The sequence below is a fragment of a genome, unplaced genomic scaffold (genome assembly GCF_019419815.1).
Source record: "Pyrus x bretschneideri cultivar Hongxiangsu unplaced genomic scaffold, Pyrus_bretschneideri_v1 Contig18, whole genome shotgun sequence".
Lineage (NCBI taxonomy): Eukaryota > Viridiplantae > Streptophyta > Magnoliopsida > Rosales > Rosaceae > Pyrus > Pyrus x bretschneideri.
In genome coordinates this window covers 3,853,400-3,870,290 of record NW_025999479.1, presented here as the reverse complement: position 1 = coordinate 3,870,290, position 16,891 = coordinate 3,853,400, and the positions used below count along the sequence as shown (strand labels likewise).

At 35.4% G+C, this 16,891-nt stretch overlaps 3 protein-coding genes and 1 long non-coding RNA gene across 5 annotated transcripts; all 4 read left to right on the top strand.

The window, feature by feature from the left end:
• Positions 1–4,022: 4,022 nt before the first annotated feature.
• LOC125476244 lies at positions 4,023–6,233 on the top strand. 2 transcript variants are annotated; one of them, XR_007257549.1, is made up of 6 exons: positions 4,023–4,265; positions 4,582–4,653; positions 5,268–5,321; positions 5,648–5,694; positions 5,994–6,146; positions 6,216–6,233. It is a non-coding gene; the product is annotated as an uncharacterized LOC125476244 (long non-coding RNA). The 2 variants fall into 2 exon arrangements; XR_007257550.1 differs by lacking the exons at positions 4,023–4,265; positions 4,582–4,653; positions 6,216–6,233 and adding an exon at positions 4,728–4,892.
• Positions 6,234–9,247: 3,014 nt separating this feature from the next.
• Positions 9,248–11,727, top strand: LOC125476211. Its single transcript, XM_048582051.1, has 4 exons — positions 9,248–9,925; positions 10,017–10,200; positions 10,296–11,588; positions 11,648–11,727. The coding sequence occupies exons 1-4, from the start codon at positions 9,248–9,250 to the stop codon at positions 11,725–11,727; spliced, it is 2,235 nt and encodes a 744-aa protein (XP_048438008.1).
• Positions 11,727–13,360, top strand: LOC103927720 (ATP-dependent DNA helicase PIF1-like). Its single transcript, XM_048582050.1, has one exon. It carries the CDS (start codon positions 11,741–11,743, stop codon positions 13,358–13,360), a length of 1,620 nt encoding a protein of 539 aa, XP_048438007.1. The 5' UTR covers positions 11,727–11,740.
• Positions 13,361–14,488: 1,128 nt separating this feature from the next.
• On the top strand, positions 14,489–16,143 carry LOC103931785 (histone H3.3). The gene is made up of 4 exons (XM_009341313.3): positions 14,489–14,637; positions 15,195–15,343; positions 15,460–15,550; positions 15,641–16,143. Exons 2-4 carry the CDS (start codon positions 15,195–15,197, stop codon positions 15,809–15,811), a joined length of 411 nt encoding a protein of 136 aa, XP_009339588.1. The 5' UTR covers positions 14,489–14,637; the 3' UTR covers positions 15,812–16,143.
• The last annotated feature ends 748 nt before the right edge of the window (positions 16,144–16,891 follow it).

The window sequence follows — 16,891 nt, the reverse complement described above, 5'->3', positions numbered from 1 at the left end:
CTAAGATAGCAGATAATAAAGAATGAGTATGTGGATAACATTATCTTTTTTCTTTCATAGTACGTAGTACGTACTGCTAAGAAAAATCACGGTTATATATACATATATATATATTATTTTTTTAAATATACGATATTATTAATTTTTTAGGGTAAGAGAGTGGACCCAGCCTCACAAGGGTCTTAGCTATAAGAGCATTTCTAGTGGGGCTCTATATGGGACTAGAAAAGTGATGGATATAGCTCATTTTAGAGCTCCGAGAAATCTTTGAGGTTTTATAAAAGAATTTCTCCTAATAAGGGGCTATTTCTTTCGGGCTCTATATATTTATTTATGTAGATTTGATCATGCGAAAATATATTTTTTTTGTGTGAACTTTTTTTAAGTTGATTTTTGAACGTGTTATTTTAAATTTTTTTTTTTTTTTATGAATCTTTCAACCTAAAAAAGTTTAAACTCTGACAAAGTTAGATTTCATCACTTATGAACCGTTTGTTGATTAAATTCTCTTATCTCAATTTCATTTGTTGAAACAAACTCCTACTTCGCCTTCTAAAATAATTTGATTTTCATGTACAACACAACAATTTACCTAGCACCAATTGGTAAATTAGTATCACATAATTTTGAAAAACATATTCGAAAATTTCACCCACCAATGCCCATGAAATCAATTTGAAATTTAATTCTTATAGAATTTAAAACAATCATTAATTAGCCAAATTGCAATAAATTACAAACAAACACAACCAAATGTTTCATCACATAATAAGGGGCATTTTAGGACTATAAAATTTTGTAATCTGACTCATAAAGCAAATTTAATAAATTTTTATTTTTTTTGTTAAAACCCAATAAACGGGTTATTTCATGAAAAGACATATATGATGTGTTAAGGGGGAAATCCAAATTTTTAGATTAATAAAAGTGAACCTTTTTAGTAAAACAGTTTATATCATTTTATGTGTTAAGCATTAAACATACAAATAAAATGTAGGAGGATTTTTGGAACAAAAATGTGTAAGAAAAAAGAATAAAATGAGAGTATAAGTATTTGCAAGTAGGGAGAGTGTGATAGAATTTGGCTCACATGAATTGCTACTTTTCTCGTGAGACGCACTGTTTTTTGGGCCAGATGTAGACTAATTTTATGCTATCCAAAAAAGGAAGTTGCTAGCCCAAGTGGTGGATTTAACCGCATTTTCTGGCTTATTGGGGATGAAAATTTTTCACTAAGGTTTAAAATGTAGTAGCCTCATGGAAGAAAAAGCCCCCATTGGGGATGCCTCTAATAATTTGGTTCATATTTATTTTTGACGACAATCAAACCAAAGATCTCTCACTTACAAACAGTGTTTAAAATATCGGTATTCGTGGAAATATCAAAATGCAAATTTATGGAAATATCAACGGATATATTGAATAAGAATATCGAAATCGGTTGTTTTCAATGAAAATGATGGAAATTTAAAATGAGATTTTGGGGATTGTCAAACATTGGTTAAACGAAAAAGAGAGGATCCTCCTTGTGAGAATCCCAAGATCCTCCAATTACATTCGTTGATCGTACATCGTGCGACTAATTTTTGTCAGGTACTGTTTATATTCAATTTTAAATAAAAAATTACAATGATTTCTAACCACACGATGTATGATAAATGAATGTGAATGGAGGATCCTCACAAAGAGGATCCGGCGAGGATCCTCCTGGTGAACGAAATAGAAAAGTTTCTACGATATTTAACATATGTAACAGAAATATCGACGATGTTTGTCAATTTTAGCCTAAACTTAGGAATTTCTCCGAAATGAGGTGAAGATTAAACTTCACCCCACATTTCTATATATTTCTTTTATTTTTTTGGATATTTTCATGGAAATATCAACAGTATTGAAGAAATTTTAAACACTGCTTGCAAATGAAAATGAATGCTACTAGACCGCAATATTAAGGCCATCTTCAATCGAGATGACTAAATATAGCCCCGTCCAGAATTATAGCTATGCTCAAAATTATTTTAAATGAATAGTGTCAAGCCATACTCATATGCCTTTTCCAACCAAAAGAGCTAAATGTAGCCCACTCAATAATTTATTAGTTTTAAGTTTATACTTTAAATTTATTGGTTAATTTAATTAAACTACATTTGGATGTTTTCAATTCCAATTGTTGAAGTTGAATAAACTATTGTATTTGAGGAGCTGTGTCCCAAAAAGGGCTAAGAGTAAGACTACATTTGGCTAGCCTAATGACCCCTTGACCAAATAATGGTGACTCTACAAAATTATAGTTTAGTCATCGGTTGAAGATGAGTTTTTGATCAAATCAAACCATTTTTTGGCTTTTGGACCTTTAGAATGGTTGGATCTTTCATACAATGTGTACTGCTGAGTGAGATGCAGTATTGTAGTTGAATCCTAAACTAAATCACAAAAGGTCAGTTTGTTGTTTCCTAGCTTTCCAATTTAACAATTACTTATGAATTTAGGGGGCGTTTGTTGCACCGGACTATCTCGGACTAGACTAACTTCAGGGACTAAGCTGGACTGGCTTAGAATAGACTAAGTTTGATTGACTCAGTGAAGCGTTTGGTGCAGTGTCGGACTAAGAAGCAAAACTCTAGTATTATATTATATAATCTATTATCTTTTAATATTTTATTATTAATTTAATTAAATACTAATATTTTATAATATTCTACCTTTTTTCTTCTTTTTGGAATCATCTTCTTCAACTCTTTTTTCTTTGTTCGAGATCTTCTCTCTGTCTAAACCTCTCTTTTTCTCCACCCATTGTTTACCTCCTTTCTCTGTACCTCTATCTTCTCCCATCTCCCTTTTTTCTTCCGATCCACCTCAAATAACTTTGGCCTCCTTCTTATTTTTCAAAGTTTGAAACTTTGTATTTATTTTGTTTTGCCTCAAAGAAAACGGCATGGCGCAGGTGCTGGAGCTGCGGGTAACGGAACGAGTTGAAATTTCAGAGTTCATTCTAAGATCCTTGCGGTGATTATGAGGCGTTGGAATTGAGGGCTCGAGGACTATTTGGGAAAGGGTAGAGAAATGCTTAGGCTTAAAGCTGTGGTGTGGGGGATTATGCTGTTTAGAGCTTATGCCATGTGAATTGTTTCTTTCGGATATATGGGGTGGGCTGTGGTGATCGTCCGTTTCTTTGCTTTTATTCCTCAGCTGCGGGACTGAGGTGGGAAAGGAAAACGATGCAGTTTGTGCCCAGGTTATTCATTTCTCTGTTTTCTAGGTCGGAGGGCGCGACCAATGAGCTTAGTTTGAGCGGAGGTGAATCGGACGATGGAACTCGTGAGTTCTCCGATTGAAGTTTGAATCAAGGTCTTTGTGGGGACGAGGAGATGTAGAGAACGCGAGCAGAGAGGAGAGTAGAGGATGCGAGTAGAGAGCGATCGAATGGATTAGCTAGTCCCATGAATTAGGGGGTCTTTTAATATATATTGATAATAGATTAATCTATATATATAAAGGGAGAGCCCCAGTTTGGTGAAGCTTTCCAAAATGCCAAAAATGGCCATTTCTTTCCTTCACAATCAAAGTCCAAAAAATTCAAAAAATAAGGACAAACTGGTAAAATATCATAACTAAAAAAAAAGCTATATTGGAAATCTAAATAAATAAATAAAAAAAGAAAATGGAATTTAAAACCAATTTGGATCACATCCTGTGTGAAGAAACACTTACAGATAGAAAGACGGAAACCATCTTTCGCACGATCAAAGCAGCAACTGCAGCGGTTGACAGACCCGACATGGAACCGCCATTTATTGCACGTTCTCCATCTCTCAGGTATTTCTCTTTATTTTCTTCACTTCTCTTGCTCTTTTTTGTGTTGATTTCTTTCTCCATCAAGTCCCCACTTTCAGGAGTCCAGTCTCCTGGCCGCTGCTGCTCTCTCTCCCGATCATAACATTTAAGTAAGTTTTCCATTTTGTGCAAATCCCTAACCCCAACTTTCCGCCCTATTTAGCTATTGATTTCAACTTTTCATTCAACAAAATGCATGCTTTTAGGGTTTCTCAACCTTAATTTAATTATTCTTCATCCAATTTCCACCAATTCATATCACTAATTAGGTCCATCTCTAATTCATTTGCTGGGAAAGGACAATGGAATACCCCGAGTGTTTAGTTGGGGTTTCGATTTGATTACAATTGGTTTTAATTTTGTCTCTGCTGCATTCACCATTGCTAAACCTGGGTTCTGTGCTTTGCATGCAAGGGGCTTTTCAAAATCAGGTACACCACCTTTTGAATTATGTATTAATTTTGTTTGTTGCATTGATTTCAAATGAAATTTTGATTCAGACAAATTATAGCATGTTTATAAGGCTTTTCCTCAACTGGGTTCTCTGATTTCTTTCTTTCGTTTAAAGATTCGGTTGAATTGGCTAAAAAAACAATGTGGGTGTTCAAGGTTCTGTTCGGAATCATTGTTGAGTTTCTGAACTTTCATCCATGGTTTCTTATTTTCTCAATTGGGATTATTTCTTACGAATTTCCTTTGAGATTGGCGTGTTTGTTTGTTAATGCTCTGTTTCTTCGTTTTTTACAGGGAATGAAACTGCTCTCTTCCTCTTCTTGACACCCACGTTGATTACACTGATCTTCAAGAGTTAAAGGAGATGTCTCATTTACATTCAGTCCCTCATCAATATTTTTTTTTTGCCATCCCTTTTGCAAATTTATTTTTGTAGATTTTTATTTCAATGGATTTTTTTTTTTTTGGCTTTAGGGAATTTTTGTTTATAATAATCCATTTTTCGATTAATCGTGCTTTTTCCATTAGGTTTTCAAATTATCTGTATTCGGTGTTGGCAGTGGAGATAAATGCGATCTGGTGTTGTGTGGGCGAGACATTGTAGGGTTAGTGGTTTGAAAATTCTCCGATTCTTTCTTCATTAGTCTATGTATTTTATTGATTTTTGTCCTACCAAGACTTTCTACTGTTTTGACTTATTTGAATTTCATTATCTGAACTCTGTTCTCTGAATTTGGTTACCTAAATCGTGCCTGGTATTTGATGTGGCCGGTGGCTTTGTATGGCTAGCTGGTGTTATTTGGGTTTAATTTTAGTTATAATGGGAGACAGGGCACATTAGTTATATCTGTGCTCATTAATTGATTAGGATTAGTATATTAGTCTTTGCTAATTTATGCATTTTTATTCTTTGTACTATTATAATCGTCCTTACGTATGTTGGGACTAAATTGAATAATAATGCTTCCTTTTCTACTCAGTGAAAACACATACCAAATCAACAAAGCTATGGTGGTGGGAATAATCATTCTCAGGTATGTATGATATGAATGTGTGATATGAATTAGTTTGCCAAAGTTCATTGTAAGTAGATCGTACATATTTGATTCTCTGGGATATTGTAACTGTATTTCGGTTCATACTGGGGAATAGATTGCTTCTAATTAGAGTCTTTATGATGCTCACTATCAGTTCTCGCATGTATTGGGCAATGCAGTTTTGTTGGTTCATGTTAGGGAATAGGTTGCTTTTACTTTAAGCCTTTCTGATGGTCGCTATTAGTTCTCGCACATATGGGCAACGAAGTTTTGTTGTTTATCAGTTGTAGCAACATACTAAGTCATGATTGTTGCAACTGCAGTAAAGCGGCAATGGAGACCCGGCATCAGCATTTTCAAGTCGATCTGGGTAATCTCATAGCCTTCGACCCTCATCACAGATTCCCCTCCATCCCCTTCTCCAAATTATTTTTCTTTACTTATTCAATATCTCTATTTTTTGGTAATATTTTGTATACTTCTGGGCTTTTTGAAATTATTGCTCTTGAGAAATTAATTGAAAATTTACTTTTGGAAATTGGGATTTTATTTGGATTAATCCCATCAGTAAAGTGGCAGTCATAAGTGAAATAATGAATTTATCACACTATGCTGATGGGTTTTTGTTCAGTGGGTGAAATTCTGATTTGTTTTTTTCATGGTATTTAGGGAGGAATTAGTGAAGGAATGTATAAAGAGAGGGACCGAGTTGGTTTAAGCTATTGCGAATAGTCTTTTCAACTCACATTCAACTGAAGGCATAGACGGTCCCATTGTGCACATGTTCGCTTCCTGAAACTAAGCTGCCAAGATAGAAAGCATGTGAGTCATTCATCTTATGATTCTCCAACGATTTTATTTTAGTTTTTATTTTTTATTTTTATTTTTTAGGTTTGATCATGTATATGATTTTGATGTGCAACGTAATATTTGGGTTTTGATGTGCAACGTAATATTTGTTACAGATAGTTCGATCAAAGAACAATATCATTGAATTTCACACACTTAAGAAAAACCCACTCACGTGCAATGAAGGGGTAACCATGTCAACGACTTCAGATCAAACATATGCAAATCGTTCAATTTCCTCCTTTTAGCATCTTCACCTCCAAATAGGATTAATGTAGAGCTTGCCCTGACTACAGTGTGACCAGTGCGAGCAACCTGCCATGCGTGAGATATGTGGGTGGGTTAAATTATCACTCCATTTAACTATCATTAGTTGAGTAATTCACAATTCCTCCAGCTCACTTCAACAATATATATGATTTTGGATTCGTGTTGGTGTAGCTAGGGACAATTATATATGTGGATGGATGTTGGGTTGGAAGGTCTACTCATAAAGAAGAACAAATCTAAGGGTAGAGTGAAACTGAAAAGCAGCCAAACTTAAATTGCAATTTGCCAAAGAGCACGATTGGCCCTTTGTTTTAAAATTTTCATACTTCTCATTCTTATGTACCCTTATGTATCGGTAACATGTATTCAACTTTAAAACTTTATCCGAAACCATTTGGTGGGTGTTTGGAATTTTGGAATTAGATTTTCAATTTGGTTTGTGAATTGCTAACTTTATCAACTCCTCTTGCTTAACCTCAATTATTTCAATTGGCATTGGTTGCAGACCCATTTGTTGAGGCTCGAAGAAAAAGGAAGTGGGGAAAGTGTATTCTTGCCATAGATTTTCTGTTGGGAGTGAGCATTGAAGAAAAGGGAAGGTGATAACAGCGGAAGAGGTGGCTTTTTGCTTTTGGCCTTTTGTTTTCTTCATTTTGCTTAATGTTGAGACTTGAGAAAAGAACTTCTAATGTTGAACCCCAATTCGAGAAGATAATGTGAAGAAAACAAATATTCGTAATTGTTATTATGTCCAAGATCAAACCAATTATGAACAATTGCTGTCCTCTAACAAAAAAAAATTTGACCGATGTTTAGTTATTCATAATCTTCTTCGTAATCTCAAATATCCATGTAGTCCAAAATCATCCCTAAACACCAGCGGGGTTCGAGAAGGATTTTGAATATCATAACAGTTATTCATAATTATGATTTTGTTAAGGAACCTTGCGTACATGCATTGTTTTTATTTTATTTTTTTTTTTTTTTTTTATCCATTTGAACCAAATCATCCCATCCCCATTTGCACCCCAACGACCAACAAAGCACCCCAAAATTTCTTAAGTTGTGTTGATCACAAATTATTGAAGATCATATCCTTAAACTAATGAACCAAAATTACTAATAAACATAATACCTAAGAAACCAAAATTACTAAAATTTTAAGGATATCATAACATTTTAGAGCTTATATGTGCATTGTTGAGTTATTAGAGCAAACTAATAAATATAATGAACCTACATTGAATACAAATTCTTCTTTGTCATGTGGTAGTTTTTTAGCCTTTTATTACGGGTTACACATTTCTAAAAACTTTTTATATTATGTCCAGCCCACATCCGTCATTTATGATAGGGTTTAGGGGTATTAAAAAAGTTTAAAATTCTACTCATCCAGTTGACATAAAAATTAAAACTCTATAAACAATGCTAATTTATAAAAGAAAAAAACATGAAAGGTAAATCATATCCAAGTCCTAACACCAACCGAGAAGTGTATATAAGCCCGTCATTTCCTTGCACTAATACTTATTACACTTCAAAAGTATTTTGTGATCATTTTATTTTGTTCTTTTGTATTATATTGATGTGTAGATAAATGTTTTTTCTTCTTCTGTTCATAGACATCTACGTAGACTTTTTCGTATTTATGGAATGTCACAGAATTTGTATTCAATTTAGGTTCATTTATTTTTTAATTTTTTAGATAAATTTTTCCATGGAGCGTGGCCAAAGTCGTGCAAGACAATGGCGTCAATCATTGAGTCCTGAAGAACATCAAAGATATCTAGCTCGACGACGTCTAATAGCACAAGAAAAAAGACAACAAATTCCAACTCTATATGATGATCATACTATGACATCCCCCAGTAACATACAACAAGAAATTCCTGATATTTATTTCATATTCCTTTTTCTTTAACTCATACTAATGCCAAAAAAAAAAAAAAAAAAAATCTAATTTCTAATTTTTCTTTTAACTATGCAACAAGTAGGTCCCAATAATATACAAGAACGGGTTCAGTTCGCTAACTATGATGTTGAGGTCGACCCCAGTAATATAGAACAACAAATTCCTGGTATTTATTTCAATTTCTTTATTTGTATTTGCTTCACACTTAAAAAATTAGGTTATTTTTTAAGAACAAAATTTAGTGAATTGAAATCTCATTGTATTCTTTTCTTTGATACTTTCATATTGATCTCAATGTTGTAGTTATTTTTAGTGGTAGTCTTACGAAATATTAGACTCACAACTAAATATATTAAATATTAAAGACAAAATTTTTAACTAATCGTATTATAATGTGGTCTATTTATTAGAACAAATTGAGCATGAAAGCGCGAATTCAAGGGTTTTGTCAGATATCACAAATCATGATGACCAAACTTTTACTAGAATGCGTACTCATATGGGACAGTTGGCACATTCAAATAGGTCACAAATATCTTATGGGATGCTCTCAATTCCTCCCCACAATGGTGAGCTTAGTATTAATTTTATCTTTATATAGATATGTGATTAGTTACAAAGAAAATTCTTATACTGAATGTTGGATATTCATGTAAAAATATCAGAAGAAGAACATGCAAATAGAACCAATTGTCATGTGCGCCAAACCAGAGGAAGAAGAAACCACAATTGTGCTAGAAATTATAATGAGAATCGGGGTATCCTAGGTTGCCAATTATCTGCTCCAACCACATGTCCGTACTGCTATGCACGATTGTTTGCTCGAGAAACTTTGAATATGTGTTGCTTGAAAGGAAGAATTGTTTTACCCCCAATACAATCCCCACCAGAAATGGTTGCTCTTTTCTCTGACCAAACAAATGAGGGTAGACACTTCAGGCAAAATATTCGAGCTTACAATCATGCATTTGCATTCACTTCAATGGGAGTACACGTGGATGAAAGAATTAATATTGGTGGTCGTGGGATTTACACATTTCGTGCTCAAGGTGCATTATATCATAAGATTGGTGGACTTTTACCAAATGAAGGGAACAGACCGCGATTTTTACAAGCTTATATATATGACACTGAGCATGAAGTTGAAAACCGAATGTGTGAAAGTGAAGTTTTAGATAGACGTGTGGTTGAAAAGATACAACATATGTTGAACAACCATAATCCTTTTGTTCATACATTGCGAAGCCTTGGACAACGCCAAGATTTGCCGAATTGCAAGTTGATCCTAAAAGAGCAACCAATAGATCGGCGTCAGTATAGTCTACCATCAGCATCACAAGTTGCGGCAATTATAATAGATGGAGATAATGCCACAATTGCAAATGGAAGGGATATCGTGGTGGAGACAATTAGTGGAAGACTTTCTCACGTCCGAGACTATGTTGGATTTTATGATCCCTTACAATATCCACTATTGCTGCCTTACGGTACATATGGATGGGATGTTAACAGTCGTGATGATGGTGGAAGAGCAATAACATGTTGCGACTATTATGCTTATATGTTACAGGTTTGTACTGATAACATAATTTACTTCCCGGTATATATAGATGAATGATGATTCCTATATTAAAAGCAATATATGAAATTTGCTTTTGTAGATACGCCATAATGGATCATCACTTTTGCTTCGAGGTGGACGTCTCTTGCAACAATATGTTGTAGATAACTACATTAAAATTGAATCACAAAAACTTAGATGGTTGCGTTCTAATCAAGCCACAGTTAGAGCGGATCTCTACAAAGGACTTGAAGACTCTCTAAATGCAGGTCAACACAATGCAGGTATATATATCGTTTCAGTCATCGTTATTTAGAAATATAACTTTGTTTAAAGTGTGTACAATATATATAGCTAATTGAAAATAAAATATTATTAGGTAGCATCGGGCGTAGAATTATTTTACCATCATCATTTGTTGGAAGCCCACGTGACATGTACCAACGATATCAAGACGCAATGACTTTGGTTCAAAGATTCGGAAAGCCAGATCTTTTTATTACCATGACATGTAACCCAAGTTGGGAAGAAATCAAAAGCGAATTACTCGCTGGACAAGCTCCACAAGATCGCCCTGACTTACTCACTAGAGTATTTCGTGCAAAACTTGAGCAACTAAAAGAAGACATCATTGAAAAGGGGGTATTGGGCAGTGTTGTTGCTTACGCATATGTTATTGAGTTTCAGAAACGTGGTCTTCCACATGTGCATATGCTGGTTGTGTTAGATGAAAATGATAAGATCAATAACCCAGATGAGTATGACCGAATTGTTAGAGCTGAAATACCAAATGAAGATGTAGAGCCTCAACTTTATAATGTGGTGTTAAAGCATATGATTCATGGCCCATGTGGGATTCATAATCCTCTATCTCCATGTATGAAAAATGGGAGTTGTAAGAGAAAGTTTCCCAAACCATTTGCACCAGTCACCGTTCAAGGGAATGATTCGTATCCAATTTATCAAAGGCGAGGAAATCGATTGCCCGTCTCACTTAATCGACAAGGAAACATAATGGTTGATAATAGTTGGGTCATTCCATATAATCCATGGTTGCTGTTAAGGTATGATTGTCACATCAATGTCGAAATTTGCGCAAGCATAAAAAGTGTCAAGTACTTATATAAGTATGTTTACAAAGGCCCAGACAGAGTGACAGTTGAAGTGCAATCAGACCCTCAATACGATGAAATAAAGCAGTTTCAGGATGCAAGATGGGTTTGCGCACCAGAGGCATTATGGAAAATATTCAAGTTCATTATTAATCGAATTTATCCATCTGTTGAGCGAATGCAAATACATCTTCCTAATATGCACCAAGTTCAGTTTCGTGCCGATGAAAGCATAACAAATATTCTACATGATGAGAGTACAAGAAAGACAATGTTGACTGAATTTTTTACACTTAATCATGTGGATGCAGAAGCGCGGCATTATTTATACATGGAGATACCATCACATTACAGATGGATTCAAGCTCAAAGAAAGTGGTCTAAAAGAAAGAATCGTAACAAGGTTATTGGGCGAATATATGCAGTTTCACCTGCTGAAGGCGAAAAATTTTACCTTCGGATTCTTCTTAATCATGTTAGAGGACCAACATCCTTCACAAACTTGAGAACAGTTAATGGGGTTTTGCATCCAACATTTAAGCAGGCAGCAGAACAACGAGGTTTGTTAGAAAGAGATGACAGTATTCGACAATGTTTGTTAGAGGCCTCCACAATTCAGATGCCGTCGGCTTTAAGAAGATTATTCGTCACCATATTGGTATATTGTGCACCAATTGGTGTTCGAGGGTTATGGGATGAGTTCTGTCCATTCATGATGGAAGATTATGTTTCCATGACTAACATAACTCCCACACTTGCTACCAACATACTCTTGCGTGAGTTGAACATACTTTTGGTTCAATTTAACAAGAGTATAAACGAGTTTGATTTGCCCCAAATGACAAGAGGAAATGAATCAAGTTCAGGAATGACCGGATGTATTGAAGATGAAATATCCATATGTATTCCACAACAAGATCTTGATGCAATTGAACGCTTAAATGATGACCAAAAAAGTGCGTTTAACATAATAATGGGTGCAGTTCAACGATCGGATAATGCAACTTTTTTTGTGGATGGTCCCGGTGGAACTGGAAAAACTTACTTATATCGCGCATTGTTAGCAAGCTTGAGAAGGTTGGGGCACATAGTATTAGCAACAGCATCATCTGGAATAGCAGCTACGATATTGCCTGGTGGGAGGACAGCACATTCTAAATTCAAGATACCACTTAGTCTCGATGCATCATCGATGTGTTCGATCGGTAAACAATCTGATTTAGCAAAGCTAATACAAAAGGCAAAGGCAATTATTTGGGATGAAGCAACAATGACGCATCGTCATGCATTTGAAGCACTCGATCGAACGTTCAGAGACTTAACAGATATTGACTTACCATTTGGGGGGAAGATAATGATATTTGGGGGAGATTTTCGACAAGTTCTTCCTGTTATCCGGAAAGGAACCAAGTCCGAACTAATCCAAGCAAGTGTTGTTAAGGCATCATTTTGGTCACAAGTAAAGATTTTAAAACTCAAACAAAACATGAGATCCATAAATGATTGTGAATTTTCAGAATTTTTACTTCGTGTTGGTGATGAGAATGAAGATGTTATTATGGATGATATGGTAAAACTACCTGAATGCATAGTGATACCATGGGAGAGTGAGCATTCCATTAATCAATTAATTGCCAAAATCTTCCCTGACTTAGAGGATCATATAAATGATGCAACCTACATGGTGGAAAGGGCAGTGGTAACTCCTACAAATGAAGACGTTGATATGTTGAATGAAAAGATAATCAATATGTTTCCGAGTTTAGAAGAGACAATGTATTCATTTGATTCAGTTGAGGATGACGTAAGGAATTTGTATCAGCCAGAGTTCTTGAATTCAATCTCACTTGGTGGTTTGCCTCCGCACAAGTTAACTTTGAAAAGAGGTGCTCCAATCATGCTTTTAAGAAATATTGATCCGAAATTGGGATTGTGTAATGGTACAAGATTATTGTGTCGTGGTTCTTACCGAAATCTTATTGATGCTGAAATTCTAACTGGACAATTTGCCGGATCCAGAGTTTTCTTACCAAGAATCCCTCTCAAAAGTACTGATACTGCTGGGCTTCCATTTGAACTTACAAGAAAGCAATTTCCAGTGAAACTAAGTTTCTCTATCACTATAAACAAATCTCAAGGTCAGACAATACCACATGTAGGCGTTTACCTTCCAGATCATGTCTTCAGCCATGGACAATTATATGTGGCTTTATCGAGGGGGGTCTCAAAATCAACCACAACCGTGTTAGTAAAAAGTGGCTCCATAGTAGGCCAACAAGGTGTATTTACACGGAATGTAGTATACAAAGAAGTCTTGCTTCATTACAGCTAATTATGGTGATTCCTAATAGGTAACGGCTTTATTAACGATAACATTTCAGTATGCATTTCTCACTTATCAATTAACTCTTTTTATTTGATTTTTAATTTTCTCACTATCGTTTGTAGATTGGCAATGAAAATTTGAAGCATCAATCATGAACAAATGGGTGGAAATTGCAGCATTGATGTCAATATGTAAACTTTCTTTTCAAAAGAAACAGTGACATATACACTCTATGAGTATTGTGAATAATGTACATATTGTTATGTAGGATTTATATTTTGACATTTAAATTGTTTTGTATTTTGCTACGAGTACTTACTGTTTTCATCTACTATTTTTTATTTATTTACATATACTTGCTATCGTTCATAGGCTTTAGGTAGGAACTTGCATCTAAAATCGTATGTTGTTTGATAAGTGCATGAATAACATTTAAATCATTACTTTACACAAAGTAAAAATGAAAAACATGATAACTTTTTAGGACGTGCATGATAAAAAAAAAGTTTCTCTTTGCACAATACATTTAAAGTATATCTTGACAATTACAATGGGAAAAACTAACACAATACACCTTTAGGGGCGCGTAGCGCCCGTGATGCAAAAATGCCTCTCGCACACACGTTAGTGCGTGCAGAGAGGCTAGTCTTTCTTAATATGCACTTCTAGTAACATATGTGGTATATCAAAAGCAAAATTAATGTGATGGTAAGAAATGCATCCGTGGGAGTTTGAATACAGATTTAAGTTAGATGTCTTTTTAATTAAGAAATTCTATTATTGTTAAAGGAATTTGCACCGTCTCAAAAGTCAATCTACAGTATAATATTAACTTTAAAATTAAAAATTCCCACCTAACATTTTTCATTTTGTTGTTTTTTTTTTGGGTGAACAACATTTTTCATTTTTGCCGGTAACAAACGGCAACGTTTTTCCCTTCCAACAATTCAACTCCCCGTTTAAAACAAAATTTTGCAAAACTTCGTATCCATATGAAAATAAGTGGACCAATAGGAAGCCAGAATTATTCATTAGGGATCCGCGTCACCAACCTCAAATCAAATCACAACCGGATATTGAAAGTGAGAAAACACAGCTAAGCCCATTCATAGCCGTTAGATACCACTAAGAGAAAACACACGGATAATGAATCGCAACCGTCGGATCTCCCAGAGAGTTTACAGTCGCACGTATATATACCCCTTAACCTCTCGAACGTTGGAATCTTTGGTTCATTCGAAGACGGAGAAGACCGAGAAAAACAGAGCGCGAACCAAGGAAAGGTACGAATTATGTGTTAAATTTTCAAATATTTATTTAATTTTTCTGAAGCTAAATTAGTGTTTGCTTATCGTTCTCGATTCGGTTTGCTTATGATTTTGATGTGGATTTAGGGTTTCTTTTTATTTTTATTGCGTTATCGGAGTTCGAGTTTCAGAATTAGGGTTTACATTGCTGTCGTATTTTTATGTGAAGATCTAGGGATTTGAGGTTGTTTATGGTATTTTAATGTTATGGTTTAGGGTTTTACGTTGTTCATGGTAGTCCAATGTAAAGATTAGGGATTTGGGACTGGGTTTTTGGATGAAAAGATTTTGGGGCTTCTGGGTTTTTTGTTTAGTTAATGCTTTGGGGTTATCGGAAAACCTAATTTTTTAATTTTCTTTTTTGTTTTGATTTCTCTAAGTGTTATTTAGATCCGTAATTGTAGCAGTTAAGTTTGGTTGCTCGGAAAACTTGCATCATATTTTTGGTCGAAAAAACAGAGGGTTTTCTTTCGGTAAAATGAAAGCGTTGATGTGATTAAATGTATTGATCTCCAATTTCTGAATGTGTTTAGATGGCCCGTACCAAGCAAACTGCTCGTAAGTCAACTGGAGGAAAGGCTCCCAGGAAGCAACTCGCTACCAAGGCTGCCCGTAAGTCTGCACCAACTACTGGCGGAGTCAAGAAGCCCCACAGATACCGCCCTGGTACTGTCGCTCTTCGGTAAGTCAATTGACCTCTTTCTTTTGTTGGTTCATAATTTTCAATTTTATTTTGTTGTTTCGTAATGGGTATGTAGTTTAGTCTGAATTATGCATTGTTTGGAATGTTTTGTGTAGTGAAATCCGTAAGTACCAGAAGAGTACTGAGCTCTTGATCAGGAAGTTGCCATTCCAGAGGCTTGTTCGTGAAATTGCCCAGGATTTCAAGGTATTAATGTTTTACATGTTACGTTAACTTGGTGATTTGGTTATGCTTTCAATGAATAAATGTGCTGATATGGGTTTTGTGTCTTTGCAGACTGATCTGCGTTTCCAGAGCCACGCGGTGTTGGCACTGCAGGAGGCTGCTGAGGCCTACCTTGTGGGTCTTTTTGAGGACACCAACCTTTGCGCCATCCATGCCAAGCGGGTTACCATCATGCCAAAGGATATCCAGCTTGCCAGGAGGATCAGGGGTGAGCGTGCTTAAGTGATGCGCCTGTCTTGCAACGTTGAGGGCTATTGTGGCGGCTGCAGATGGGATTGAAGGGGTGGTATGTAAAATGCTTTTGTGGACGGATGGAGGTGTTTTTGTGGTAAATGATAGGTGGGGGTAGGGTTTGGTACAAGATGTAGTGAATATTATGGTTATATGCAAAACAATCTTTTAAGAATTGCTCTTCTTTTGGTTGGTTTGTATTGTAGAATATGTGGAACCTGCTTCTGTTGGTCCAACATTTAATTTGTGTTTTTTGGTTCATTTGGTTGTCTGCGGCCTGACTGTTGGAACAATATTTCATCTAATCTAGTCTAGTTTGTTATGTCTCCTTGTTCCGTTGTTTGTTGTGTGCGTTGGATGATCGGTGAAGAACGTTTTGGCCTCGCATCGCATCGCATCATCATACTCATCAAAGATTTGTTGAATCGTTGTAATCAAGCGTCTTCTTTTGAGTGTTAAAAATTCGATTTAGACTGTCAAAAGTACTCTAGTACCAACAGTACTGGAATTTAACTGGAATATAGGGAGTTGTAAGATTTTAGTTGTCGCATGTTAAAAGGACTGCTACCACTAACTTTCGTCATTACCTACTAGTACAACCACTAACTCACGTCATTTGCAATTTCCACCATCACCTCCACCTCCACTGCCACAACTGCTACCACTGCTGTAGCCACCACCTTTATTACCTTTATCACCTTCATTTCTTCTGCACCCCATCCGCACTCCACTATTGGTATCACCTCCATACCCTCAGAATTATTGCAAGTGCAGTGCTGCCCACACAATTATTTTTACCTTTCATACATTGTTTTTTATTTTCAGTCATCATATCGAATGAATTGAAACTGATCAATGGTAAAAAATTAACAAGGGTGTGTGATCTAAAAATGAGTGTGATGTGAATATAAGCGTGTGATATAAAAATGTGCTTGTGAATAACATCATTCTTTTTGTAACACCACTGTGGAGCAAAAAATAATCAAGAAAATTATGAAAGCGACACATGTACTTTTGGGTTAAAAAGATAAAATTACTCTCGAGGCACACCGGGATTTCTACGCGCATGCA